The sequence below is a fragment of the Elephas maximus genome, chromosome 4 (genome assembly GCF_024166365.1).
Source record: "Elephas maximus indicus isolate mEleMax1 chromosome 4, mEleMax1 primary haplotype, whole genome shotgun sequence".
Classification (NCBI taxonomy): Eukaryota; Metazoa; Chordata; class Mammalia; order Proboscidea; family Elephantidae; genus Elephas; species Elephas maximus.
The window spans coordinates 167,383,627-167,411,457 of NC_064822.1; the positions used below are offsets into that span (position 1 = coordinate 167,383,627).

General features: G+C 37.2%; 1 protein-coding gene and 1 non-coding gene across 2 annotated transcripts in view; one reads left to right on the forward strand and one right to left on the reverse strand.

The window, feature by feature from the left end:
- Positions 1 to 951: 951 nt before the first annotated feature.
- On the forward strand, positions 952 to 1,057 carry LOC126076645 (U6 spliceosomal RNA). Its single transcript, XR_007517570.1, has one exon. It is a non-coding gene; the product is annotated as a U6 spliceosomal RNA (small nuclear RNA).
- A 3,763-nt stretch (positions 1,058 to 4,820) lies between these two features.
- SLC5A8 (solute carrier family 5 member 8) overlaps positions 4,821 to 27,831 on the reverse strand; it is a 52,285-nt gene continuing 29,274 nt past the window's right edge. The window contains exons 8-15 of the mRNA XM_049884169.1: positions 23,990 to 24,078; positions 22,066 to 22,178; positions 19,392 to 19,459; positions 17,478 to 17,564; positions 14,846 to 15,051; positions 12,649 to 12,752; positions 6,980 to 7,059; positions 4,821 to 6,342 (exon numbers count right to left, since the gene is read on the reverse strand). Coding sequence (XP_049740126.1) covers positions 6,217 to 6,342; positions 6,980 to 7,059; positions 12,649 to 12,752; positions 14,846 to 15,051; positions 17,478 to 17,564; positions 19,392 to 19,459; positions 22,066 to 22,178; positions 23,990 to 24,078 — 873 coding nt within the window. The 3' untranslated portion in view covers positions 4,821 to 6,216. The remainder of the gene's footprint in view (positions 6,343 to 6,979; positions 7,060 to 12,648; positions 12,753 to 14,845; positions 15,052 to 17,477; positions 17,565 to 19,391; positions 19,460 to 22,065; positions 22,179 to 23,989; positions 24,079 to 27,831) is intronic.

A 27,831-nucleotide genomic window follows, 5' to 3' on the forward strand; every position in this document is an offset into this window, starting at 1 on the left:
CCACAGCACTGATTTCTGGTTTTACCCCAAAGCTGTTAAATCAGAAACTCTGGGGGTGGGGTCCATCAAGCTGTGCTTTAACCAGCCCCTCCAGGTGATTCTGATGCATACTAAAATTAGAGAGGTACTCGACTAGAGTGAGAACCCTAGTGACAGATCAAACAATAGTCTAGAAGAAACTAAAGCTTGAATTTAGGAAGTTGAGGAGAGCAGAAATGGAAAAGAAATGCCCAAACCTAGATGCGTGTGCATGGACGTAGACGTGGAAATTTGGGAGTAAAATCTATCGAGAACCAAGGCCCTTTGGTGATTTAGTCTAACCAAGGAAGGTTAAGAGGTAAAATAGGCCTTTTTAGATAAATAAATGAATATAAAAGGGATGAGTAACAGAGTTGGGAATTTCAAAATATTAAAAAAAAATTTTTTTTGATGAGTTTAAAATATAGACACCTGATCTGATCTTCACAGTGAAAGATCATGCAGAATTTCTTTACATATAGAATTTGCTTTCTGCTCCACCAAGAATCCAATGTGCAGGAAATAAGATAAGTGCTTTAAATTAGATCCCACTGGACCAATAAGCAGAACAGTGAAGCAGCTTTCCAAATTGGAAACTGCTTCTTTTATTACTATAATTCTTCAAATTGGGTGATTTGAGCCTAAATAGGGTCATCTTTGGACTCTAACTTACCTAGCTTAGCTGTCCCACTTAATTTTATATCCTGCAATCAAAATATTGGAAACCCTGGTGGCATAGGGGTTAAGTACAACAGCTGTTAACCAAGAGGTTGGCAGTTCTAATCCGCCAGGTGCTCCTTGGAAACTCTATGCGGCAGTTCTACTCTGTCCTATAGGTCTCTATGAGTCGGAATCAACTTGACGGCAGTGGGTTTGGTTTTTAATCAAAACATAACTTTGAGGTCCAAAATATAAATTTAGAACTTCTAACTGGTGCTCACTTAGGCAGCACATATGCTAAAACTAGAATGATATAGAGAAGACTAGCATGGCCCCTGCTCAAGGACAACACAAGAATGGTGAAGCATCCCATATTTTTCAATGTCAATGTGCTGGTTGTGATATTGTACTACAGTTTTGCAAGATGTTATCACTGGGGGGAACTGGGTAAAAGCATACACAAGATCTCTATTATTTTGTATAACTAAATGTAAATCTACAAAATAAAATTAAATAAATTGGGATGGGAAACTTGAAAAAAAACTTCTGTTTTTTTAAAGAGAAATGTAAAAAAAAGCTCAGGTGATGAGTTTCTATTTCTCTTTTAAGGTCCTTCTGATTTTATCAACAATTATTTGGGTCAACCTTTAAAAGATTAACTTTCCTCATTTAAAAGTTCTAATTTGGACAGAAAAATTGGTACTTTTGTTTATGCCGTATTTTGTCCCTTCTAATTTCCAAATGCAGTGATTATCAGTTAAATATAAAATACCCTTCAGTGACAAAAGGTCTGCAGGTTTATTTGTTTACAGTTTTATAATCTATATACAGTTTTTATGAAAATTCCTTTGTGTGGTAAATAGGGTGAAAATAACTTTCTGTAAAGGCTAAAAAAATAACTATATTCAATTAGACATTTTCCCCCAAGAACAAACAACTGCAAACATATTTGCAGAAGTTTAATCAGCAAGTTGAAAATCAGAAATGTATCCATGTAATGTAACCATAGAAATGTTCAATTCCCTCAAGTTTTCTCATAAACATTACTATGGTTACATTACCTGGCAAATTAAATGTAAAAGCACACATTTTATATTTATGATGGACATAAAACTTAAATGTATACAGTGAGCTTTCAGTAACTCAACGGCCATACGCTTACTTGATTTTGTTTTAACAATATTTAAAGGAAAAAAGCTCATCATTTCCTGTAGAGCTAAAGGTTAATTCCTCCCTTTCAACTCCATCCCTGTTCCCTGAATAATTTATTCACAATAAATTATACTGAGGCTTAACTCAGTTGTTAACAATAAATTACACTTGCTATGGTCTTCATAAATAAAGCAAAATTATGAAATCTCCTTATTCATATACTTAATATTTCCTTTATCCGGATGTGTGTTAATGTTGCAAATCGTGGTAAGAAGCTAAACTGTCCTAAGTGTTATTTTCATAATTATTCACAAGTCTCTATACTGTCCTAAGCATTATTTTTATAACTTTATAATTCTATACATAGTACTTAATATTTTCAAAATGCTGTGAAAATATATGGCAATTATTCTGCATTATCACGTTCCACCTGCTAGTGGTACTTGTATCCTCACCTATCGGAATGGACTTGACAGTGATGGTTTTGGTGTTGGTAGAAGAGAATGCTCCAGATAGAAGTGTCAGGGGATTTCCCTGAAGGGATTCAATCCAACCATGTGACTTCAGGAATATCAAGATTGCAACCTTTGCCTCTAAGACAGGGCTTCTCAACCTGGGCACTATTAACAACTCGAGTTAAAGAATTCTTTGATGTTGGGGGCAACACTGTGGATTGGCAACATCCCTGACTTTTCTACCTACTAGATGCCAATAGTGCCTACTCCTCAGCTGTGGAACAAAGAAAGTCTCAAAATGTCCCTGAAGGGCAAAATCCCCCTACCCCCACCACCTGTTAAGAGCCAATGGTCTAGAGAGAACGTGATTGCATAAACAAAGAGATGAATATACATTTATACTCTTTTACATTCTATCTATAAAATTTTCATTTCTCTGAGGTGTGAGTAGACCCCGGTGGTGTAGTGGTTAAAAGCTACGGCCGCTAACCAAAAGTTCAGCAGTTCAAATCTACCAGGTACTCCTTGGAAACTCTATGGGGCAGTTCCAACCTGTCCTATAGGGTTGCTGTGAGTTGGAATTGACTCGACAGCAACAGATTTTTTTTTTTTTTTATGGTCTGAATATGATTGGTCTATACCTTTTTTGGGGGGGTCTCTATCGTTTTTGTATGGTTTGATTTTGGGGGGTTTGTTGTTTTTTCCTTTTTAGTTTTTTTTTTTTTTTAATTATGTTTACTTTCTTTCTGTTGGGATAGTCCTGCTGATTCCTATTTATTTTACTATTTCTACAACACAAATTTTTTTTCATTACATTGCAAATTTTTAGCAGTTCATTTTTCGAAACTGGCAAGTGGCATTTTTCTCAAATTTTGATTCCCAATTATACTGAAATTTTAAGTAGCACTATTTGAGTTAATAAAGTGCTATTCTGCCAAAGAGCTCAACCTGCTCTTTTATACTCTCGTTATTTCTGTGAGGTAGGTAAATGTTTAATGTTATGTTCCATTGAAGATATGTTGGAAATTGAAGATACATTCAAGATCATACAACTTGTCAGCGGCAAAATGGACATTGAATGACAACTTGTATGACTGTTTCCTGTTAAAATTTTTGTGATTCAAAATAATTAAAAATTTTTAATTTACATTATCACATATTAAAATTTTGCCTGTCTTTGATTTTACCTAAAGATTTTGAAAATAAGATACATTGTTTTTAATTAATAATATTATTTTGATTTCTTAAAAATTCTAGTTGACACTCTTATGTGTTTACAAATGCAAAATATTAATAGTTCCTTATGTCACAAGGACATACCTTGTCTAAAAGAAAGTGGACAAGAATAAAAGTATCATATCTCTCATTAAGAATAAATTGTATAACTCCTCAACAGCCTGCTAAAGGAAAAATTTATTTAAATAAACTGATTTTGATTTCCAAAATTGGAGCATTATATACACATGTACATTTAGAATTATTAAATATAGTTCAGATCACACTTGCATAAAACAACATATCTTCCTATTCATTGAAACACTGTAGAAAGATTCACAAAATTTGATATTTCTTACAAACATATTGATTAAAAAATAGCACCTATATACATAAGAAATACATGAATACATAATTCATTTAAATGTTATATAAATCTCTGCTTTGAACAAAAACCAAACCAAACCTGTTGCCATAGAGTCAATACTGACTCATAGACACCCTATAGGACAGAGTAGAACTGCCCCACAGAGTTTCTGAGGAGCGCCTGGTGGATTCGAACTGCCGACCTTTTGGTTAGTAGCCATAGCTCTTAACCAGTACGCCACCAGGGTTTCCCTTTGCTTCTGATAAATGTTAATTCCTATTATTTTATTTCTTAATGTTTTCAGTTGGCTACTTCTAAATGTACAGAATATGGTTACCTAAATATTGAGGATAAGAAAATCTCTTTTATCTAGTGCTGCTATAACAGAAATACCACAAGTAGATGGCTTTAACAAACAGAAACGTATTCTCTCACAGTCTAGTAGGCTAGAAGTCTGAATTCACGATAACTTCAGGGGAAGGCTTTCTCTCTCTGCCGGCTCTGGAGGACGGTCCTTGTCATCAATCTTCCCCTTGTATAAGAGCTTCTCAGACACAGGGAAGTTGGGTCCAAAGGACGCACTCTGCTCCTGGCACTGCTTTCTTGGTGGCATGAGGTCCCCATGTCTCTCGGCCTGCTTCTCTCTCTTCCAACTCAAAAGAGATTGATTTAAAACACAACCTAACCTTGTAGATTAAGTCATGCCTCATTAACATAGCTGCCGCTAATCCCAACTCATTGACATCGTAGAGATAGAATTTACAACACATAGGAAAATCACGTCAGATGATGAATCGGTAGATAATCACACAATACTGGGAATCATGGACTAGCCAAATTGACACACAATTCAATCCACAACAGAAAATAAGCATAAAATTATTGAATTATGAAAACATTTCAATGTACCTAAATGTTTCTCATTCTTTTTTTTAAAAAAACCTCAACAAGTTAAAAAAAAAAAAAAAAAAACCTCCTAAATCGTATCTAATGTGGGTACTATAGAATAACTACTTTATCGGTGAAGTTCTATAACCAAACTCTAAGCTAGGAATGTAGCAAAATAAACAGGTAAGCAATTTTAAGACAGCTACTTCAAATTTTAAAACACTGAACAAAGCATACAGTTATTAATTCTGGCACATTGAATAAAGAGAAATTATAGTGATTACCTATGTACTTTAGCTATTTAACTGGATGAATTTCAAGATTTCTAAGACCTAAGAAGCATATGTACCTTTAATTTTAATTGACTGCAAATTTGTTGACATTCAAAAGTTCAACTTAATAGCATTAAATGCAATAATCTAACTCTATGGAGCTTAAGCATTTTTAATAATATAAATGTCCTTTGATCACAAAATCCACAATTCATATGTGTACTTTAGTTAATACCAGGCTCCTGGGAGTTTGTAATTTATAGGCTGGGGCTTGATGAACCAGGATTTGAGCAGCATGATTCACACCAGATATCTCAAGACATATCCAAGTCCAGGGCAATAGAATAACAGGAAATCAGAAATGCAGATTGTGATGCAAAAGTGCACAACAAACCAGAGTTGGAAGGTCAGAAAGTAGGAATGTAGATAAGAGCCAGAATCTAAGAAAGGCAATGTAAGTGGCCAAAAGCCAGAAATTCTAGGTAATAAGCAAAACAGAACAAGATAGATGTATAGCACCAAGAAGACTTTAATCACTGGACCCATGTTCTGTCCCAGACAGGGTGATGTTTCTTGATCACCATCTTCCTGAGCAAGAACCAGTTCCAAGGCAAATATATTTCCTGGGAAGACAGAGGAATGAGAAGCGAAGATCTAGACAGCATAAGCCTGTCACCTCATTACTCCTAAAGAATAAAGTATTTGGTAGGCAGGAGAAAAGCTCTTTTCAAAATTAGTTAGGTTTTTGGTGAAACCTAGAAATTTATATGCCAGCAACAAAGACAGAGTATTTTCAATAATGCCCAAATTAAACAATATGCCTTTGACCATAAAGCACATGTGATAATGTGTATATTAGCCTGTCAGCATATATATAGTCTTTTTAACATTCATAACTACAGCTTCATTGAAACAAATGAGGCATAGAGGGAAATGCTGATGCAGGAGCTCTTTCTTAAGTCCACAGTAAAAAAAAAAACAAAAAAAACTTTTTTTTTTTTTTACAGTAGTCTCAATTAATGAGTTTAGTTCGTGAAGAAAAGCAGGACTTCAACAAAAATTCAACCCCCCAAAATTCCCTCAAACTACTCATGATAGATGGAAAAAAGAAAAAGTCTTAACCTGATCCAATTTTTCTAGAAAACTGTAAAGCTGAGACACTGTTTAAGGTCATCTCCTATCAGCTCCTTCACAAACGAGTCCCATTTATCTTGCCACTTCGATCCTTGACTTTTAATTCAATATGGTTGAAGGCAGGATTATCAGTTCCACCATCTTCCATTGGATGAGCTTTATAGTTTAAAATATGCTTCTTCTAAAAGAAAATGTTAATATGGTGATTAGAAAAGAGAAACTGTTCATTCATTCAGTTTTAAATAATTGTTACTACTGTTTTAATTTCTCTAAATCAGCTTAGTAGTCTACTAAGAAGCCCCAAGTACTTAAATCAGCTCCTGTCTTTACACCGTAAGAGAGCTTAGAATAGTTCCAACTACAATGGCCCTTCTTTCTCCTGGAAATTTCTCTTCTCTGCTTTTCCTAGGTCCTTCATGACCTGAGGGCCCATTTCCCTGGTGGTGCAATGGGTAAGCGATAGGCTGCAAAGCAAAGGTTGGCAATTGGAACCCTCCAGTCTCTCTGCGGGAGAAAAGACCTGGTGATCTGCTCCCATAAAGATTTCAGCCTGAGAAACCTATGGGCAGTTCTACTCTGTCCTATAAGGTTGATAAGAGTCGGAATCGACTTGTTAGCACGTAACCACAATGGTCTACTGAGGGAGAGATATAAAACGGATATAGATCCTCAGAGATAAAACAGATATAGACCATCAGAGAACATGGCAGACACCTTCTTAATCCATCACTGTTTAAGAAGGGCTGAGAACTAATTAGTGTTCTATTCAAGTGGTAAACACGGTCTTATTAATTTAAGGAAAAAGGAAGCCAACTTACTTTCTTAAAAATATCAAAATTGGACAAAAAATCCTCTTTGGTTAGTAGGAATCTGGAGTCCAAGCTCTGCTTTCTTCCTCCTGAAAAACATATACATGATTTACATTGTTAAAAAGATACCTGCCACTACACAGTAGCTTCCAACATACAGGCATTTAACTTATGCACATTCAACAATATGAACTTATAAAACACAAAGAAAGAATCTCCTAAACAGCTTTGAAGATACAGCCCACCATTCCCCTTCCCTCTGTCGGTTTCAGATCCTGTAAGCCTCTCACCATAATAAATGTGGGTCTAAAAAAAAAAAAAATTTTTTTTTTTTTTTAACCATAGTATACCCATTGCTGTCAAGTCAATTCCAACTCATAGGGACTCTATAGGACAGAGTAGAACTGCCCCACAGGGTTTCCAAGGAGCAGCTGGTGGATTCAAACTACTGGCCTTTTGGTTAGCAGCCAAACTCTTAACTACTGTACCACCAGGGCTACTGTTTATTAATTTGACAGCTATGGATGTATATGGGTCCTGGTGGCACAGTGGTTAAGCATTTGGCTGCTAACCAAAAGGTTGGCAGTTCAAATCCACCAGCCACTCCTTGGAAACCCTATGGGGCAATTCTACTCTGTCCTACAGGGTCATTATGAGTCAGAATGGACTTAAGGGCAATTTTTTTTTTTTAATGGCTACATATGTGTGTGAGGAAATAATGAACTAAATTATTTTAATGAAAAGCGGTATGCAGATTGCTGTTTTAAGTCCTCTTCTCTGAGGTTTTGCCCTACAAAAATTATCTTTTTGTTTGATATTTTACTGACTGATCAAAGAGGATTTTTTAAAATTATGTATCTTAGAGCCTAGTCCTCAAACCACTCTATCCAGATCTAGGAGGTGTATTTAAAATGCAGATTCCTGGACTCCAACCTGGACTGCTCAAATTAAAACTCTATTTTGGGGCTACTGAATTCTGATTATTACCAAATTTTGAAGGTAATCTTTATACCTTCTGAAGTGTGCGAATCACTGTTTAAGTGCAAAAACCAGTCTTTTAATTTTGGGTATTCCTGTGTAACCTGACCCTACAAATGCCAGTAAATTTCCATTAGTTCTTAAACTAGCCTAAGCCAGATTTGGCCCACCCCGCATGCACAGAAAGGCCAGCCATGACTACTAATTGACCTCAACAGAGGACGCAGCAACAGGAGGAATGAATCAGAAGGAAAATCATCACCAAACCCTATTCTGAAGCAAGAGGTCTGACAAGAACCACATCACCTGCTGTTTCCTGGCCAACTTCTAGAATTTTCCGTTCCCAGTTTGCCTGCATGTCCGCCATCTTGCTACCCAAATCACATATAAGCCCTGCTTCCCTGTAGCTCAGAAAGTCAGATCTGAGGAACTTCCTCCTGGCTCCCTGTTCTGAGCATTGCAATGAAGTTACTCTCTTTCTCAAAGGCTGGTGTCCAGATAATTGGCAAGTCTGAGCATGCAGGACAAGGACCTGCCTTCTAGGGCTCAGTAACACCTATTTTTCTGGAGGTGGGATCAACTTTAAGTCAATTTACTCAACATTATTGAGTGCCTGCTAGAGGTCCATATTTGTGCCCACTCCAAAAAGGGATGATCCAACAGAACATGGAAATTATTGAACAATATTTTGTCTTTAATATCACAAACAAGTAAAATTTGCTGAAGATCATTCAAAAGCAGTTGCAGCAGTACACCTGCAGGGAACTGCCAGAAGTTCAAGTCAGATTCAGAACAGGATGTGGAACAAGGGATATCATTGCTGGTGTCAGATAGATCTTGGTTAAAAGCAGAGAACACCAGAAGGATGTTTACCTGTGCTTCATTGACTGTGCGCAGGCATTCAACTGTGTGGATCGTAACAAATTATGAATAACATTGTGAAGAATGGTAATCCCAGAACACTTAATTGAGTTCATGAGGAACCTGTACATAGATCAAGAAGCACTCATTTGAACAGAACAGGGGGATACTGTGTGGTTTAAAATCAGGAAAAGTGTGCCTCAGGGTTGTGTCCTTTCACCATACTTATTCAATCTGGATGCTGAGCAAATAATCCAAGCTGGACTATATGAAGAAGAATGCAGCATCAGGATAATGGAAGACTCATTAACGACCTGCGATATGCAAATGACACAACCTTGCTTGCTGAAAGTGAAGAAGACTTGAGCACTTACTGATGAAGACCAAAGACTACAGTCTTTGTTATGGATTACACCTCAACATAAAGAAAACAAAAATCCTCACAACTGGACCAATAAGCAACATCATGATAAAAAGAAAATATTAAAGTTGTAAAGGATCTCATTTGACTTGGATTCACAATCAACACCCATGGAAATAGCAGTCACGAAATCAAACAATGTATTGCATTGGGCAAATCTGCTGGAAAGACTTCTTTAATGTGTTAAAAAGAAAAAGATGTCACTTTGAGGACTAAAGTGCACCTGACTCAAGCCTTGGTGTTTTCAATCACCTCATATGCATGAGAAAGCTGGACAATGAACAAGGAAGATCAAAGAAGAATTAGTGCATTTGAATTTTGGTGTTGGTGATGACTACTGAATACACAATGGACTGCCAGAAGGATGAACAAATAAGTACGCTCAGAATGCTCCATAGAAGGGAGGATAGTGAGACTTTGCCTTATATGCTTTGGACATGTTATCAGGAGAGACCAGTCTCTGGAGAAGGACATCATGCTTGTTAAAGTAGAGGGTCAGCAAAACAGAGGAAGGTCCTCAATGATATGGATTTACACAGTGGCTGCAACAAAGGGTTTCAACATAGCAGCAATTGTGAGGATGTCGAGGACAGTGTTTCATCCTGTTGTACATAATGTCTCTACGAATCAGAACCGATTCGACGGCACCTAACTCTATGTGCCAGAGATTCTACTAGGCACAGAAGAGACAGATTAATGAAACAATCACTGCACTCATGGTCTACATATGAAAATATTTACCTCCATTTTACTGACGAAGAAAATAGATTCATGGTACATAGTAAATGATTTGGTAGAGCTGAAACTAAAACCAAATCTACGTGCCCTGAATTCTTACAGATTTCTAGTGCCTTATGGTAACTTAAAATATATGTTCTAACGAGCATTTAGGATTGTATGTTTTTAGACTTTTCAAGGGGGTCACTGGGAATAAGCCGTTGGTAAAATTAATGAAGTTCATGTGTTTTTGGCTTTATTTCTGGATGCCTGTTCACCTGTGTAGATCACTACTTTTTTTAAAACAAAAGATACAGCTATACATGGCTATCAAAGTGTTTAAGGAAATAACCCATAAGATCCGTTGCCATCAAGTCGATTCTGATTCATAGTGACCCTACAGGACAAAGTAGAACTGCCCCACGTGGTTCCCAAGGAGCACGTGGTGGATTCGAACTGCCAACCTTCTGGTTAGCAGCCATAGCTCTTAACCTCTATGCCACCAGGGTTTTTAAGGAAATAAAATGGGCTAAATTTGGACCAAGGCAGAAATAGTATAAGCAGATTGGTTAGATGTATTACAGGGCTGAATAATTGGGTAACTGGGGAGAAAATTTTTAAATCTGTCTTAAAATATATCAAAACAGACAAGAGAATAAACCTACTGTACCAGTAATTTTATTTAGGAGAAAGAGCACAATCCTTTTTGAAAAGAAAGACAATGGTTTAAAACAACTTTTGAGAGGTAACAAGCAGTTGACAATCTCATAAGTATAAATATTAGAGTCATAAATGTTTGAAAAACAGTGCTACCCAGGTGCCAAAAAACAATGATTGGTGGAAGGATTCTATAAATTGGCACAATGCTGGTAGCTAAAGCAAACAAAGACATCAGACATACTTGGACAAAGTGTAGGATTTCTGACTAGTTGTAACACATTTGACAAAAAGTGAAGTGGAGCTGTCTTCCCTCGTTTGGTAGCTGTGGATGTATGTATGTGAGGAAATACAGGAATTTAGGGACCCAGCACTTCTCATCAACTCCACCACCAACGAACTACTATCCTGGCTTGGGTCACCACGATGTCTCACCTGGATTACTGCAATAGCCTCCTACCTGCCCTTGTTCCCCTACAGAATAGTCTCAAAACTGGACCAGAGTGCTCCTTTGAGAATTAATGGAAAACAAATTTTTTAAACATTCCATGTAGTAGACCTAAAAAATACAGAGGTAGAAAATAGAAAAGATAACAAAATTAGAGGAACTGTCCAAGAGTCCACTTGACTGACAGAAATTTCAGAAAGAGAAAACATAGAACATGGTAAGAAATTATCAAAGATGTAAAATAAGAAAAATTCCCTAGAACTGATAAACATAGGTATTCATACTGAAAGAACTCTACTGAGAACTGAGGGCAAGGCAGTCATTGTGAAAACAGACCACATGCAAAGGGTCAGGACTCAGCACAGCATTGACATTCACAACAGCAACATAGTAAGCTATGAGAAAATAGAGATACCCTCTCAGAAACAGGAAAGTTGTTTTCAACCTAGGATTCTCTACTCAAACTAGTTATTGATCAAGCATGTTGCTGTTATGTGCCATTGAGTCGATTCCAACTCATAGTGCACAGTGACCCTATAGGACAGAGTAGCACTGCCCCATAGGCTGTAATCTTTACAGGAGAAGATTGCCAGGTCTTTTCTCCCGTGGAGCCACTGGTGGGTTCAAACTGCCAACCTTTCATCTAGCAGGTGAGCACTTAAGCATTGTGCCACCCGCTTCTTTGATCAAGCATAAGGGTAGATTAAAGACATTTTTGTCAAATATGTGAAGTTTCCAAAAACTCTTCTCTTGTCCAGCCTTTCTCAAGAATGTGCTGCAGGATATGCTCCATTTCATTATGGGAGTATCCAAGAATGAGGAGTAATGGGATACAGGCAACAGGGGATCCAACACAGGAGGGAAGTAAAGAGAATCCACAGACAGAGGACAAAATGTCCCGTGGTAACAGCTCCACAGCAATCCCTGACAGCAATTTATACTATTTGCATTATCAGTTTGATAAAAAGAAAATAATTTTCTTTAAGTTTATGAACATTTGAAAATAGCCCTCACACTATGTTTAGACATAAATGTCATACTATGTTTAGATGTAGAGATTATTAGACATAAAAATTATTATTCCTTATATGTGTATAACTCATTAAAATGTATAAAAAATCAGCATGAGACAACGGAAGAATCATGACTTAGGGTTGTTGCAAAGATATGTGTAAAATGCCCAGCTTATACATATCTATATGCAGTTTTTTTCAGCATCTTATTATTTTTTTTTTTTTATCCTACAACAACCTTGTGAGGTAAGCAGACTAAGTATTATTATCCTCATCTCATAGATAAGAAAACTAAGTTCAGAGTAGCTACATGATTGCCCAAGTTCATGGTAGAATGAAGCAAATGACATAATGAAGATCCCAATAGAGATAGGTCTTCTGCTTTCAAATCCAGGCCTTCAAATTTCCCATGAATAAAATGGAGGACATAATTAAAATAGTTGTTAACAAAACCATAATAAGTAACATAAATAGTTACAAAACAGATATAGTGCAAACTGACATAAAGAGGTAAATACAATACTAATAATGTAGATAGATTAAAAAAAAAATTTTTTTTTTTTTTTTTTTTGTAGATAGATACCTGTTGGTAAACTAATAATTATTCCCACGAGAACTGTTACCAAAGTTCCAACAGTGCTGAAGTATAGATATGATAAGGAATACCAGTTATCCATCAAGGGAGTCCTAAGAGAGAGCAAAATCATAATTACAAGATTTCATCTAATACTATTAGTAACTATGTCAATGGGCCTCGTGTCAAAGTTAAGATATAATATTTAATTATGTTTTAAATGTCATAATCTTATGTCTCAATTTTATCTTATGGGGTCAGGATTTAAAAGTATGACTTAACCTTGCCCATATTCTATAACACCAAATGGTCATGTTTACTTCATTCACCTCTGCATTACGTGGCAGATACTGTTCTCACCATTGGAGTGCCAGCCATATACAAGATAGATAATGTTCCTGCCCTTGTAAAGTTTATATTCTAATAGAAAAAGAAATACGATAAATAAACAAATAAACATCATAATTTCCACTGGTAGAAAGTGCTGTAAGGAAAATAAAATAGGGTGATATAAGATTGACAAGGTGGGAGGAAGGAATCATTTTATAATGAGTTGTCAGAGAAAGTCTCTGTGAGGAACTGACGTTTGAACCGAGATCTGAATAATAAGAAAAAGTTGGCCAAATAAAGTTCTTGAGAAAGGAATCCCAGAGAAAGTAAATGCCAGCTGACTGAAGCATAGTGAGCAAGATCCAGAGTGGTACAAGATGAAAGGTAGCCAGGGGTGTTTCTGTTGGACTTGGGATGACTTTGGATTTTACTTTAAGGGCAATGACACCCATTGTAGGAGTTTAAGTAGAGGAGTGACATGATCTGAACTTTTTTTTTTTAAGTTTGCTGTAGGATTCCACTTTCAGCTTTGAAATAATAGCTTTATTTAGACCAACCATTTCACTGAGAACAATATATAGAAACTGAGTGGTAGGGCATGCTTGAAGGCATCTGACCAATCAAGACAATGAGAAATTGAGAGGCCAGGATCCCAGAGAGAAGGGAAACACATGAGGTGAGCCTGACTTCCTTCCACGGCTTTTCCCCTTGAGGCATTTGCCATTTGTTGGGCATCTCAGCAGAACACAGCATCCCAGGACACCCATAAGAGGAACGTTTCTGAATGACAAAAGGATCAATCCACCAGGAAGACATAGAAATTCTAAACTTGAATGCCCCTAATAACAAAGCCTCAAAATATGTAAAGCAAAACCTGGCATAACTAAATGGAGAAATAGACAAATCCACAATCAAAGAAATAACTGATAGAACTAACAGACAATTCCCAACTCACTTTACGAGCCCAAAATAACCTCAATAATAAAACCTCACAGAGAAATTATTAGAAAAGAAAATTAAAGGCCATTCAACTCTCAGTAATATAGATGCAAAAAACCTAGAAAAAAATAACAAATCAAATTCAGTAATTTATTTAAAAAGTAATATATCAAAAAATAGGCTTACTATAGTAATGAAAAGGTTGTTTAATGTTTGAAAATAAACCAATATAATTCATCACAGAAGCAGAATAAAGGAGAAAAATTATGTAAGCATTTCAATAGATTCAGAAAAGGTAGTTGATAAAATTCCACACCTATTCATGGAAAAAACCTCTTCAGAAACCAGGGATAGAAGGGAACTTTCTTTATCTGGTAATGAATATCTACAAAATTCTACATCATACTAATGGTGAAATTTTAAAAGTTTCCTCCTGTTTCCACCCTCACCACAATATCAGGAATAAGACAAGATGTCTTCTATTATCACTTCTTTTCACCTTTGTAGTAGAAGTTCTAGACACATGCTATAACATAGACGACCCTTCAAATCATTATGCTAAGTGGAATAAGCTAGACACAAAAGGACAAATATTGCATGATTCCACTTATATGAAATATCTAGACAGGCAAATTCATAGAGGCAGAAAGTATACTAGAGGTTACCAGGGGCTGCCGGGAGGAAAGAATGGGAAGTTATTGCTTGACGGATACAGAGTTTCTGCTTGGGGTAATGACAAAGTTTTGAAAACAGACGGTGGTGATGGTTACACAACATTGTCAATGTAATTAATGCCACAAAATTGTACACTTAAACATGGATAAAACGGCAAATTTTGTTATACATATTTTACCACAATAAAATTTTAAAGCATCTGGAGTTCTCTATCTGTCACATACTTTTTTTTTAAATGACGTTATAAAACTTAATTCAATACCTTGCAACGTTGTATACTTGAAAAGCACTAGTAGAAAATGGCATTTCTGTGGCCGCCAACGAATCCGTCACATTGGAAGTGCTGTTACAGCCATAGGTTTCAAGGCGTAATGGCATAGTTCTTTCAGAAAGTGGAGGATAAAGCTGAGCTCCAATCCCAACCCACAGAGAAATGGCAAATCCAGCCATCAGACCAACAAGTGCTCCCTGCCAAACAAGAGTGCTTTTAAAAGAAAGACAATTGTCTGCTTTGAGATAGCAATCAACGTTGGAAGGTTAAACTCAACATGGTCCAAGTCAAGTTTACCAACTTCCCACCTAAAGCCACTCCCCCGCCCAAAAGCCCCACCTCTTGTCAAGGGCACATTAGGACCCTGGTTTCACAGCCCAGGGCCCTGGAGACTGTAACTCCATGTCCCTTTTCATATTCTCATCCAGTCAATTGCCGATTCCTGCCTGTTTTACACTTCAAACATCTCCTCCTCCCATTTCTTCCACTGTTTCCACGGCCAGCACTCTGTTCTGGCCCCCTCATCTCTTCACACCCTAGTAATTACAACAGCCATGTAGTTGACCCCACAGCAATTATTTTCTCTCTTTTCATTTAATCTGTGAACAAATGTCATGCCATATGAGCAAAAGACTATGAAAAAGAAAGCATACACAGAGTTTATCTCTATACCAAACAATATGGTAGATGGTAATTGTGCTACTGGACAATTAAAAGAAAAAGTAGTAAGCAAGTTTTACAAATGATAGCAATAGTACCGCCAACCAAACTGAGTATTTCTACAGATAAATGGAGATGGAGAGGGGAGAACTTGGCAAGCTGTCCTCTCTAAAGGGTTTCTTGATTTTGAAGACTCAGATCCATCCCTTTTCAGGTGTTCTTCCAGCCCTTGAATGATTTAAGCTCTATTCCCTTCAGCTGGGAAGCTCTTTTCTTTATGGTGAAATTTTCCCACTTCTTTTAAGAATAATAATCAGACAGGGCAGCCTGAGCCTCAGGTTCCAGATAAAGAGGAACCAAAAGAGTGTTGAGATAAGGGGAGGAGCATAAGCAAAATCATAAGATAGGAAAAATAATGGTGTGTTGATGGAACAGCAAGAAGTCTGCTGACAAGGTCAGAGGATTTATACTGGGGGGCAAGGACTGCAAGCTTTTTCATTAAGCTGAGATCTCCTTGAAAGCAGAATTTCTTTACTTTTGGTATCCCAACACTTACTACAGTGATAGGCATATAACAGGTACACAATAAATATTTTTAAGTGAGATTAGAATGGTAGGGTGGCCAGTTGATGCTACTCTCAGTATTACACAGGGCTGGATCAAAAATCCACAAAATTATAAACTCCACCATAGTGGAAATACTCAGTGCTCACTAATCCCATGACAGTGTTCAGCACATAAATATTTGTTGAATGAACAAATGAATGAGAGAGAGAAAGGAAAAGAGGGTGAGAGAACAAAAGAAGGAAGGGAGGGAAGAAGAGAAGGAGGGAGGAAGGGTGTCCACTCTTAAAAACCCACTCTTATGGAAGGGTAAATGTTCTGCTGGTGAAAACCTTGGAAATAGTAAAAAGAGGTACCTTCTTATCACAGGAATAATAATATTCTTACTCCCTCAAAAAGGGAGGCTACAGCTACAGCTCTTCTGGAGACATTTTGTGTGGCAGTAAATGTCAAAAAAAAAATTTTTTTTAACTTGACTTTTTTTTTTTGAACACTCAACAAATTATTACACTTGCGGTGAACACAAACCACTGTCTTTCATTGTGATTAATTTCTACCAAACTAGCTTCTAATATGACTTTCCATTAATAATTAATAATAATAATAACAATATATCTGTTATTAGTATCTGCCTTGCCAATTCTAGTAATGCATTACGAGGAGAATGGAATTCTGAACATAAAGCCAAGTTCCATGGTTCTTCTACATCTGACCACAACTGTACATACATTAAAAGTTTTTCCCGAACTGCATTTTATAGCAAGACTGAACCAGAGATTTTCTCCTGGCTTGCAGCAAAACTGTTCCAATTTCATTTATTCCAAACACAATTTCATAGTTTTGCATAGTACAGATATGTATGTCTATGTGGAGGAACAGTGATATTTCCTCTTTCTGGATATTATTCTCAATTATGATCACTTTTTGGGGGCTAGAACCATGTTATGGGAGCCATAGTATTAAATAGCAGGAGTAGAAACTTTCTGGCCAAATCTTATTGCTTCTCTTTGCTATACCCTATTAACAGGAACTCTCAGCTCCATTGTTTTAAATCTCTTGTACCTGAGCCTGTCAATCTCCTTTCTTTAAATCCTAGCTATTAATTTTTAAAGGAAAAAGATAACTGCACAAAAAACAGTTGCCCCTTTAATTGTATTTTGGGTATTTAAAATTGCATTAAATTATTTTGTCAGTTCCCATTTGTCTTCACGCTTGTCGGGTCTCAGTGTATAGGACTTCATTGTACACCCCAACAAAGTCAGTGGGTAACTTAAGTCATCAAGAAAAGTCACTAGTGACAGATCTCAAATGAATCATAACTTTACAAAAAAAAAAAAATGTAGAGCTGCTACTATAATTGGGAAAGTAAGATTTACACATATTCATTCTTTATACTTACAGTTGAGTTGGCAAAAGGAACCAAAATGCCCAAAGAAAACAAGCCCAGAAGAGGTCCACCAACCATGCCAAATATACTGAGTGCTGCCTACAAAAACAATAAAAAGCCAGAGATTAGCAATCTCAAATCCAAAGTTAAAATGTTTCAAAGTAATTTCACCAAAATGAGGATTGAAACCATTCAGGCTACTCCTGAAAATCGTAGTTTTATTCACGGCAGCCTTGTCATTGGCAAAGTGGTAATTAGAAATCGGAAATTTCTGCCTGAGTCTCAAGCATCCCTCTGTTCCTTGAATTATACCCCCAAAAGGCAGCAAAATGCAAAAAAAGGTAGAGAATCACAATGTAATGGGAACCTACTGAATGAATGTGTAAGTCAAGAATGACACCCCTCCTCTCAGCCTTGTTCTTGCAGACATTAATAATCGATCACAGCACCCCTTTGTATTTTGGTAGTCTCAAATCCTCCTCAAAACAAGACTGCAGATAAGTAATGCTTAGTGACCAGAGATAGTGATGAAACCCAGCTGCCATACCTGGTTTGATTGCCCAAGAATGGAACTAGAATGAAAAACACAATTTTTAAAAAATATCAACTTATTGATGAAAGACAGAATGCCTTCCCCTTAAGATCAGGAACAAGGCAAAATGTTGGCTCTCACCACTCCTACTCAATGTAATGTTGAAACTTGTAGCTAGTGCAGTAAGACAAGAAAAAGAAATAAAAGGCATACAGATCAAAAAGAAGAAATAAAACTGTCCCTATTTGCAGAGGATATGATTGTCTGTGTAGAAAATTCCAAGGCATATACGATAAAAAAAAACAAAACAAAAACTTCCAAAACTAATAAGTGAATTCATCGAGGTCACGGGATGCAAGACAAACATACAAAAAACAATTGTATTTCTATGTATTACCAATGAACACATGAACAATGAAATTACAAAATGGGTATTATTTATAATCTCCTACAAAATGAAATATTTAGGTGTAAATATAACAAAATATATATGGGACTTATATGCATGCTGAAAATTACACAATGCTAATGAAAGAAATCAGAGAACATCTAAATAAATACAGAGACATATGTTCATGGATTAGAAGACTCAATGTCTTCAGAATGTCAATTCCTCCCAAATTCATATGCAGGTTTAATACAATACAATCAAAATCCAAGCAAGACTTTTTGTAGATATTCCCATTGCCACTGAGTCAATTTCAACTCATAGCGACCCTATAGGACAGAGTAGAGCTGCCCCATAGCGTTTCCGAGGAGTGGCTGGTAGATTGGAGCAGCCAAGCCCTTAACCACTGAGCCTCCAGGGCTCCTAGACAAGATTATTTTAAACTTTACATGGAACGGAATATACAGCACAACCCAGATGTATCTCCAGAGAATTATGCTGAGTGAAAAAAGTCAATCCCAAAGGTTACATACTATATGATTCCATTTACACAATGTTCTTGACATGACAAAATTACAGAAATGGAGAACAGATAAGTGACCGCCAAGAGTCAAGAGAGGGGGTAAATGTGGGAGGGAAATGGACATGGCTATGAAAAGGCAATATGAGGAATCATTGCATTGATATAAATGTTCTCTGTCTTGATTGTGTCAATGTCAATTTCCTGGTCATGATATCATACTACAAGTTTTTGAGATGTTACCATTGAAGGACACTGAATAAAAGGTATACGAGATCTGTCTGTATTATTTCTTACAAGTGAATGTGAATCTACAATTATCTCGAAATAGAAAGTTTAATTTAAAAGGTAAAGAAAGAAAAATAATTTAGTCATCTCTGTCCTGTGATATGTTTACGTGTAGCTATCTATAGACAGAGGTCTGGAGGGATGGTCACATTAACATAAAAAAATATATAGATTGTGACTCAAACCATCAGCTCTTACCTGCAACAAAGCTCCCATTAGTGATGCCAGAGCGGCCATTCCAATACACAGAGCTCCGAATAGCACGCCTAGGTGGACAACATAAAGGGCAGTGTAAGGTCCAGGCCCAGAGAATTAGAATTCTCAGTAGCATAAGCTATCATGCCTTTGATTCAAAGTAAATAATAGGACTATAGTAAAGAATGGCTATATGCATCAGAGCCCTAAAAAGGGGGGTGTTTTTCTACAGGATCAGCAGTGTGCAAAGGGGACAAATAAAACCCTTACATTATGGCCAGAATTAGTTACAACATTAGGTTATGTAACTATAGGGATTTAAAAAGGAAGAACTATTGTGTTTTTAATCTAATCCTCTGTAAACATTTGTCTATACAGGAAGGCTCAGTTTTCTGTTTCCAGTCTACAGAAACTAAGACATAATTCAGCATTGCTCTGTACAACAATGGCTGCAATGATAAAAGTCAGAAATTAGACCCTTGCCACTTAAAGCATTCATTTCTCCTGGGAAGTAGCAATGACCACAACAAGGGATGGTTTGGGATCTTTAGTCCCCTCCTACACTCTACAGCACCCCCAAAGCCTCTCCTATGAAACTAACAAAGGCAGCTTCAAGACAAGTATTGTAGTCTCCCTTGTACCCACTTGCTTCCCCCAAGTCACTTCTTTATAGAAATTCTAAAGCCACCACTGGTGTTCAGATTATGGATTTTTTTTCTTTTTTCCTCTTTTGACTTTTAGTATTTTTCAGATTTTTTCCAGGATCCATGTTTACTTTTTAATTTATAGGCAAAATTACCCAAACTAAACTTTATTCTTAAAGAATAGCAATTGGTAAAAAAAAAAAAAAAAAAAAAAAACTGAAATCAGCCAATATGTTCTCTACACTCAAAATTCAAAATACAGAAAAAATGAATGAGAAATTTGCTCATCACAAAATTAGTGCAGTCTTTATGTTGTTGTTCCTGTTTTACTTGCTCTAGCACTCACACAAATCTGAAGTTGTTAAGTATATTGGCTAAATAACCTTAATGCACTCAAAGGAAAACCTTATATTTAGCAAGGAGCTCTTAAGCTCTTATGCTCCCAGTGCTAATATAAACAGTATTTCCAACATATTTAGTTTGATTCTTCTCCATTTGGTAGATCGTTGAAAGATGACCATCGTGTTTTTTGATATTCAAAGTTTTTGGAAACACACTCAAATCATCAGCCATGTTCTTCTATATGTCTTCACTGCACATCAATCAAGATAATAATTTTATACAACCCTTCCACATAACTGAAAATCTCATCTATACTAGCAGCATTGATTTGTTATTAATCATCATCAACATCATTGCTTGAACGCCAATTAGTGCCTCTCACTTCATATGCATTATCTCTAAACCTCATAATAACCCTGTAAGGTGAATATTATTGTTCACATTTTCCATATGAAGAAACAGAGGCTTAAATGGCTTATTGGGTTCTTTCAAGGCTATACAGCTAGTACACTGATGGGGCAGGATTCGGCCTAGCAACAAAAACTTCTGCTCATTCTGCTAGACCATACAGCTTCAATAATCCTGAAATAAGCCAATCTAAATACTCTTTAGGAAATACAGCATAATTCTGAAATTATGTTCCAGGGTTACACTGGGTATATAATAAAATAATGCATTGCTATTTAAATATAGAAGGCATTGAAGAATATAAGGAACCCTGGTGGTACAGTGGTTAAGCAGTGTCTGGCTGGTAACCAAAAGGTCAGCAGTTCAAATCCATGAGTCACTCCTTGGAAAAACACATGGGGCAGTTCTACGCTGTTCTATAGGGTCACTATGAATTGGAATCGACTCAACAGCAATGGGTTTTGTTTTTTTTGAAGAGTATAAATTAAGTACTTATTCCAGGCCACAACCATGGCAATGATACACAGAATTATTTGCTATTTCTTTGACAGTCTATTAGTGTCCTTGTGCTAAGGTTAAAGATTTTTGTCAGAAATAAATTTGTTAGCCATCCATTGAAAAACACTTATACCCAAGATGTTAGAACGAAGTATACTAGTCAGATTTCCTTGAGACAGATATTACATTTGGGACATATAGGAACTGGAGGACCTTAAACCTTTCCATTCAACTGGCATTTAACCCCTAACATGGTTTAAAATCTAAAAGTGGAAGTTGATCATTCGCTGCACAATTTTATAGACCATCACCAGGATACTCTTCGTAAGCAGAAAAAGCAGACAATCGCCAGGGGTCAAAAATCATAACACTGTTTGTCTTCAGTTCAGGCGTACAGACTACATACCTGAAACTGACAGTACCCTCTTAGGTAATATAGAAAAAGTGTGGCTCTGGCTTCCAAACTAAGGATATTTCTTAGACCCATGGACTAAAGGTGAGACAGGAAAGGTCTGATTCTTTTCTTGTGGCCAAGAATTTTAGTATGGATTTGGGATAGGAAAAATGTAGGAAGGAAGGACAGCCAAACAGGAAAATTGTCCACTGGCAATTAATTGTTTGAAGTGTCTCCCAGATCTACGATGCAAATATGGTCCCATCTGTATTGCCATAGGCATGCATGTGGGTATACACATATACACCCAGAGGTTCCTACTTGATATGTTCAGTGGAAAAGAATTTATTGTATCTCTAAAAGTCATCTCTCTGTGCAAATAGAAACTTACTTGTTCCTTGGGAAATCCAAGACAGGGACTTTTCTGAGAGTGATCTGAAGCGAGGTTTGATTAGATCTTCCACAGTGACTGCTGCTAAGGCATTAATACTGGAGGACACGGTGCTGTAAGGGAAAACAATGCGTTAACTTTAAGAAGAAATGGATGGTGCCCAGTTACCTACCATTACTGAACATTTTGATCAAGGACCCAATCAGTGAATCCTGATTAAAGGATTAAAAGGAGAAAGAGCATGGAAAAGAACTTCAAACTCATATGGAAACCAGACTTACTGGATCCATTGAAACTGGAGGAAACCATGACTCTAATGCCTGGAAATAATCTTTAAACCTTCTAACCAAAACTACCTCATGAAGCTATCGGTAAACTAAACTCCAGTTTAGCCCCACTAAAAAAGAATATTTGCCTCAAGCATAGTGTTCTTTAAAGAATTATCTACATAAGGATGAACTGGTAACAGTTAATCTAAAGTACGGATGAGAACTTTAAGGGGCAGAGAGCCTAAATTAATGGTGATGATGCGATATGGGTGGAGATAGGATGGTAACACAATGAGAAGCATGAAATCAATGTTACCGAATTGTTCATGTAGAAATTGTGAATGGATATATGTTTGGTTGTGTATATTGCCACCAAAAATAAATAAAATCTTTTTTAAAAAGAACACTTAAAAGGGAATGAGAAGGGGGGGAAACAAATTGTCACTGTTAAGATATAAACAGATTTCTACTGTGTTGTTATTAATGATTACAGCATCCTCCTCCTGGAAGCTGGTATCAACCAAGAATGATTTGGGCAACATCTTGATGGTAAAAGGTGAAAGATAAATGTTACTTCCATTTTGCGGTGAATTGTCAGTGTCTGCAGAAAGAATCTGCCTCGGTTACTTGGTATGATCATATAGCAACTTTAAAACATATTTATCTTTGTGCATAGAAAAGACTGCCCTAAGCCTTAACTAAAAAAAAAAAAAAATACTCCATAAATGTCAATAATATTAATTTCCTGGGCCTCATTAATATATGCTGTAAATATCAATAATAATAATCATCTGGAGCAAACACAGGAAGGAATGTATAAGTGAAATGAACAAGTTGAATCAAGAAACAAGATTTTCTGGACTGTGTATATTATTCACTGTGGAAATAGGAGAGTTAATTCTAACTTTCCAGTTGACCAAGCTTTAGCCACACAAACATTTTAAACAAAAACTTTAGGCACCCATTTTTGAGAATCAATAAAAGTATTATCAACCGATCATCATTATTGTGACCCTATAGGATATGTGATAATGTATTAGACAGCAGAGACCTAGTTAAAAATGAGGCTGAATATGACGGGATCCTAGCCTAGAGATAAGAGATAGACCTACAGAGCAATTATATGGGGTAATAAATGTAGATTGCCTAATTTGGTTCATCTTTGCCCATTTTCAGAATTCAGTCTTATCTTAGAAAGTATCTGTTATGGATTGAATTATGTCTCCCCAAAATATGTGTTGTAAATCCTAAACCCCTATACCTGTGGATATAATCCCATTTGGGAATAGGACTTTCTTTGTTATGTTAATGAGACTATTAGCAATATACGGTATGTTTTAAACCAATCACCTTGGAGGTATAAACCAAACTGATTGGGCACAGAGGAAGTACAAATGGAGTGGAAGATACATGTCACATGAAGAACACCAGGGAACCGAGGAACAGAAGAGACTACAGAGAGAAAAAGCCTTCCCCTTGAGATGGTGCCCTGATTTTGGACTTCTAGCCTCTTAAAGTATGAGAAAATAAATTCCTGTTTGTTAAAACCACCCACTTGAGCTGTTTGTGTTACAGCAGAGCTAAGAAACTGACGCAGTATCCAATAAAAAAAAGAAAAATCCCAATAGCAAAACCACTAGTATCACAGTTCATACCTTAGTGTTCCACTGTAAGCGCAGGCCACAAAGAGTCCAGGAAGTCCTGGGTAATCTTGCAGAATGTCCAGGACCATATAAGGCATGAGCTGAAAAATTCCAAAATTTACTTCCAAGCACTATCTGCTACTGGATACAATTTATCTCGTGTCCTTCAAGAACAGAAGGAAGCTATTCCATATAAATGAAGTTTCCAAATACCTAAAATTCAACTCTTTAACTGGTAACACTCAAAGAAACCAATGGCACAGTGGTTAAGGGTTCAAGCTTTGGATTCAGAAAGATTCTGCTACTTATTTTCTCTCAGCCTTGGTTTCTTATCTGTAAAACAGCCATAATGATATCAATAATACCACAGAATTGCTATAAAGGTTAAGTTAGATAATATATATAAAGCTCTTAGTATATTATATGGGATAGAGTAAATGCTCAAAGGTAGATGTTATCCCTCTTTGGAATAATAAATCATTTTTTTAAGGGAGTACTTTACGCACCTTTGTGCTTAAGTAAACAGCAGTCACTTAATTAAAATTTACTTGATGTCTTAAGGCCATCTTTGTAAACTTCTGTCACAGCTCAAGACTGAAGACTGGATTATAGTTGCGTGTAGAGTGAGACACAGTGATAAGTGGAGAGTGACTGAAGGAAAACCCTGGAACTGGCTTCTTTTTAAAAGTTCCGGATCCCAACTTGCTTTTTGATTTTTTTTTTTTAAATACATATTAAATGAAGGACAGGTGGATATGTGACTTCAGGACTATCTTATACGGCAGTCTTTCTGCAAAATTAATTTTTGATTCAAAAGTCCTAAGTGGACAATTTTCCATAAAAGTGTCCTCCCATTTGCACTGAAGCCTTATTATTTTCCCATGGTGACGATGGATGGCATGTCCTGTCTTAATAGCTTTCACTACCTATTTGATTTCATTTAACAATATGGATAGAGAAGAACATCCTCCACTATCACAAGACTCTGCATTGGGTTGTTTTACAAGTGCTTTCTGCATTTTCTCCAAAGCTTAAAAAAAAAAATGGCCATCAAGTCAATTAAGACTCATAGTGACCCTGTAGGACAGAGTAGAACTGCCCCATAGAGTTTCTAAGGAGCGCCTGGTGGATTGAAACTGCCGATCTTTGGTTAGCAGCTGTAGCACTTTACCACTACACCTGCAGGGTTTCCACCTCCAAAGCTTACTAACTCTTTATCCTCAGAAAAAGAGAGCACCACATTTCCCCAAGGTCAAGGTCCAAATCTCCCAGGAAGTCTTAAAAGTTCAAGCAGTATTAAAACTTTAAGCAGAATTCCACACCCAAGCAATAGTAAAGCTGCCATCAGTAGTATTATAACGACATCCAAAATCCTGTACCTACCAGGTCCTCAACATTTTCAAAAGCCTTTGGTATAATATTTCATACTGTGAATGGCCCCCACATGTATAGGTAGCTTCAATGAGGTAAGACTAAGTGGCAGGAAAATAGCAAAACTCTAGCTAGGCACAAGCCCTGCTTCCTCAGGGTAAGCTCTAGCAGAGTGTAGCAGAAACATCTTTGCTCTCCTCAGGATAAACCTAGGGCTCTGGCCTCATCTCCCGCTGACTATCTTATTTGCATTTGTATCCCCAGTGAAAGATTAATTAAAGTAATTCGTTAACTGACAACACAAGACTGCAACCATCCAGTTAGGAGGAAAGTCTCTGGAAAATTTAGCATGTACTCTCTAAGCGATTGATTGCTAGGAGTCAGAATCATCAGCAACTGGTTTGGTTTTGCTTTCTCTGAGTGATGGTTCAAGCGTAACAACAAATGTGAGGATGGCACAGGGCCGAGCAGTTTTATTCTGTTTTACGTAGGGTCGCTATGAGTAGGAAACAACTTGATGGCACCTAACTACAACAAGTGATAGAGGCGTGCAGGCAACACACCCTGAATGCACTCTATGACAAGGATTCTCGAGGGGAGGACATTGTAGGGATTTTTCTACCCAGAGTAGGGGGAAAGTATATTAGAAGCTGTTACAGATTGAATTGTGTCCCCCTCAAAATGTGTGGCAACTTAGCTAGGCCATGGATTCCCAGTATTGTGTGATCGTCCACCATTTTGTCATCTGATGTGATTTTCCTATGTGTTATAAATCCTACCTCTATGATGTTAATGAGGCAGGATTAGAAGAAATTATGTTAATGAAGCAGGACTCAATCTACAAGATTAGATTGTGTTTTAAATCAATCTCTTTTGAGACATAAAAGAGAGAAGTGAGCAGAGAGACATGGGGACCTCAAACCACCAAGAAAGCAGTGCCAGGTGCAGTGTGTCCTTTGGACCCAGGATTCCTGCACTGAGAAATTCCTGTTCCAGGGGAAGATTGATGACAAGGACCTTCCTCCAGAGCCATCAGAAAAAGCCTTTCCCTGAAGCTGAAACCCTGAATTTGGACTTCTAGCCTATCAGCCTATGAGAGAATAAAGTTCTGTTTGTTGAAGCCATCTACTCGGAGTATTTCTGTTATAGCAGCACTGGGTAACTAAGACAGAAGCATTTTTAAAAATCCCTATTGTCTTCATAATACAAACCACTGACAACAGATTGACAAAAATCACGAACTATTCTTGATTAGAGGGAATATAATAGAAGAGAGCTCCATCTTCAGAGTAAACATGATTCTTGGATTCTCTGAGAGAGTAGGAAGCCGGTGTTTATCAGAAAGACAACTTAGGTTAAGATAGAGTTGAGAAACACAGCTCATCCATGCTTTCATTTTCTAATTTCCCAGTATTGTCTTTTCCCGGCAATATATGCTGCATTTGCACTACCATAATATTCAGTTTATCTGCATTCTAATTAGTGCCCCAGGCACTTGACTTACAAGGAAGTCATAGAAAATAATTTTGGCAAGGACACTGAGAACAAGACTTAGGCTTAAAGTCAGGTAGTCCTGGATTTGAATTCTAGCCACACTTTTTGAAAGACAGAGACCTGGGTTCAATTCCCAGCCAATGTACCTCCTACAAGCCACTCCCGTCTATAAGCGGAGGCTTTCATGTTGCTATAATGCTGAAAGGAGCCCTGGTGGCACAGTGGTTAAAGCGATTGCTAAGTGAAAGTTTGGCGGTTCGAAACCACCAGCAGCTCCTTCGGAGAAAGATGTGGCAGTCTGCTCCCGTAGAGATTTACAGCCTCGGAAGCCCTCCAGGGTCGCTAGGAGTTGGAATCGACTTGAAGGGTTGTTTTTTTGTTGTTGTATGCTGCTGGACAGGTTTCAGCAGGGCTTCCAGAGTTAGACACACTATGAAGAAAGGCCTGACAATCTACTTCCAAAAATCAGCCAATGAAAATCCTATGGATCACAACAGTCTTACCCGCAGGACTAGGTGACATTTAGTTCAGTTGTGCACAGGGTCACCATGAATCGGGCCAACTCCATAGCAGCTAACAACAATATGGCACAGAGTTTTGGAGTGAGGATTCTGGTAATGGCCTGCCTGGGTTTGAATCCTGGCTCCAAACTTATAGCTGGTTACCGGTTACCTCACTTACTTAACCTCTTTGTGCCCCTGTTCTTCACCTCTGAGATGGGGACAGTCATAGTACCTACCTCGGAGGGTAGAGGTGAGGATTAAAATTTGAAATTCATATAAAGCACTTACAAAACTGCCTGGCACATAGTATTTGTTGAGCCTTAGCAATTATTCATATGTATCTGCTGTGTGACCTAGGGCAGGTTAGAGAACCTTTCTGAGGCTCATTTCCTTATCTATAAAATGAGAATTAGTATGCAAAGTTCTTGGCACAGAATCACACAGTTGGTGCTCAACAAATGTTCACTTATTAGATCCATTTCTCCA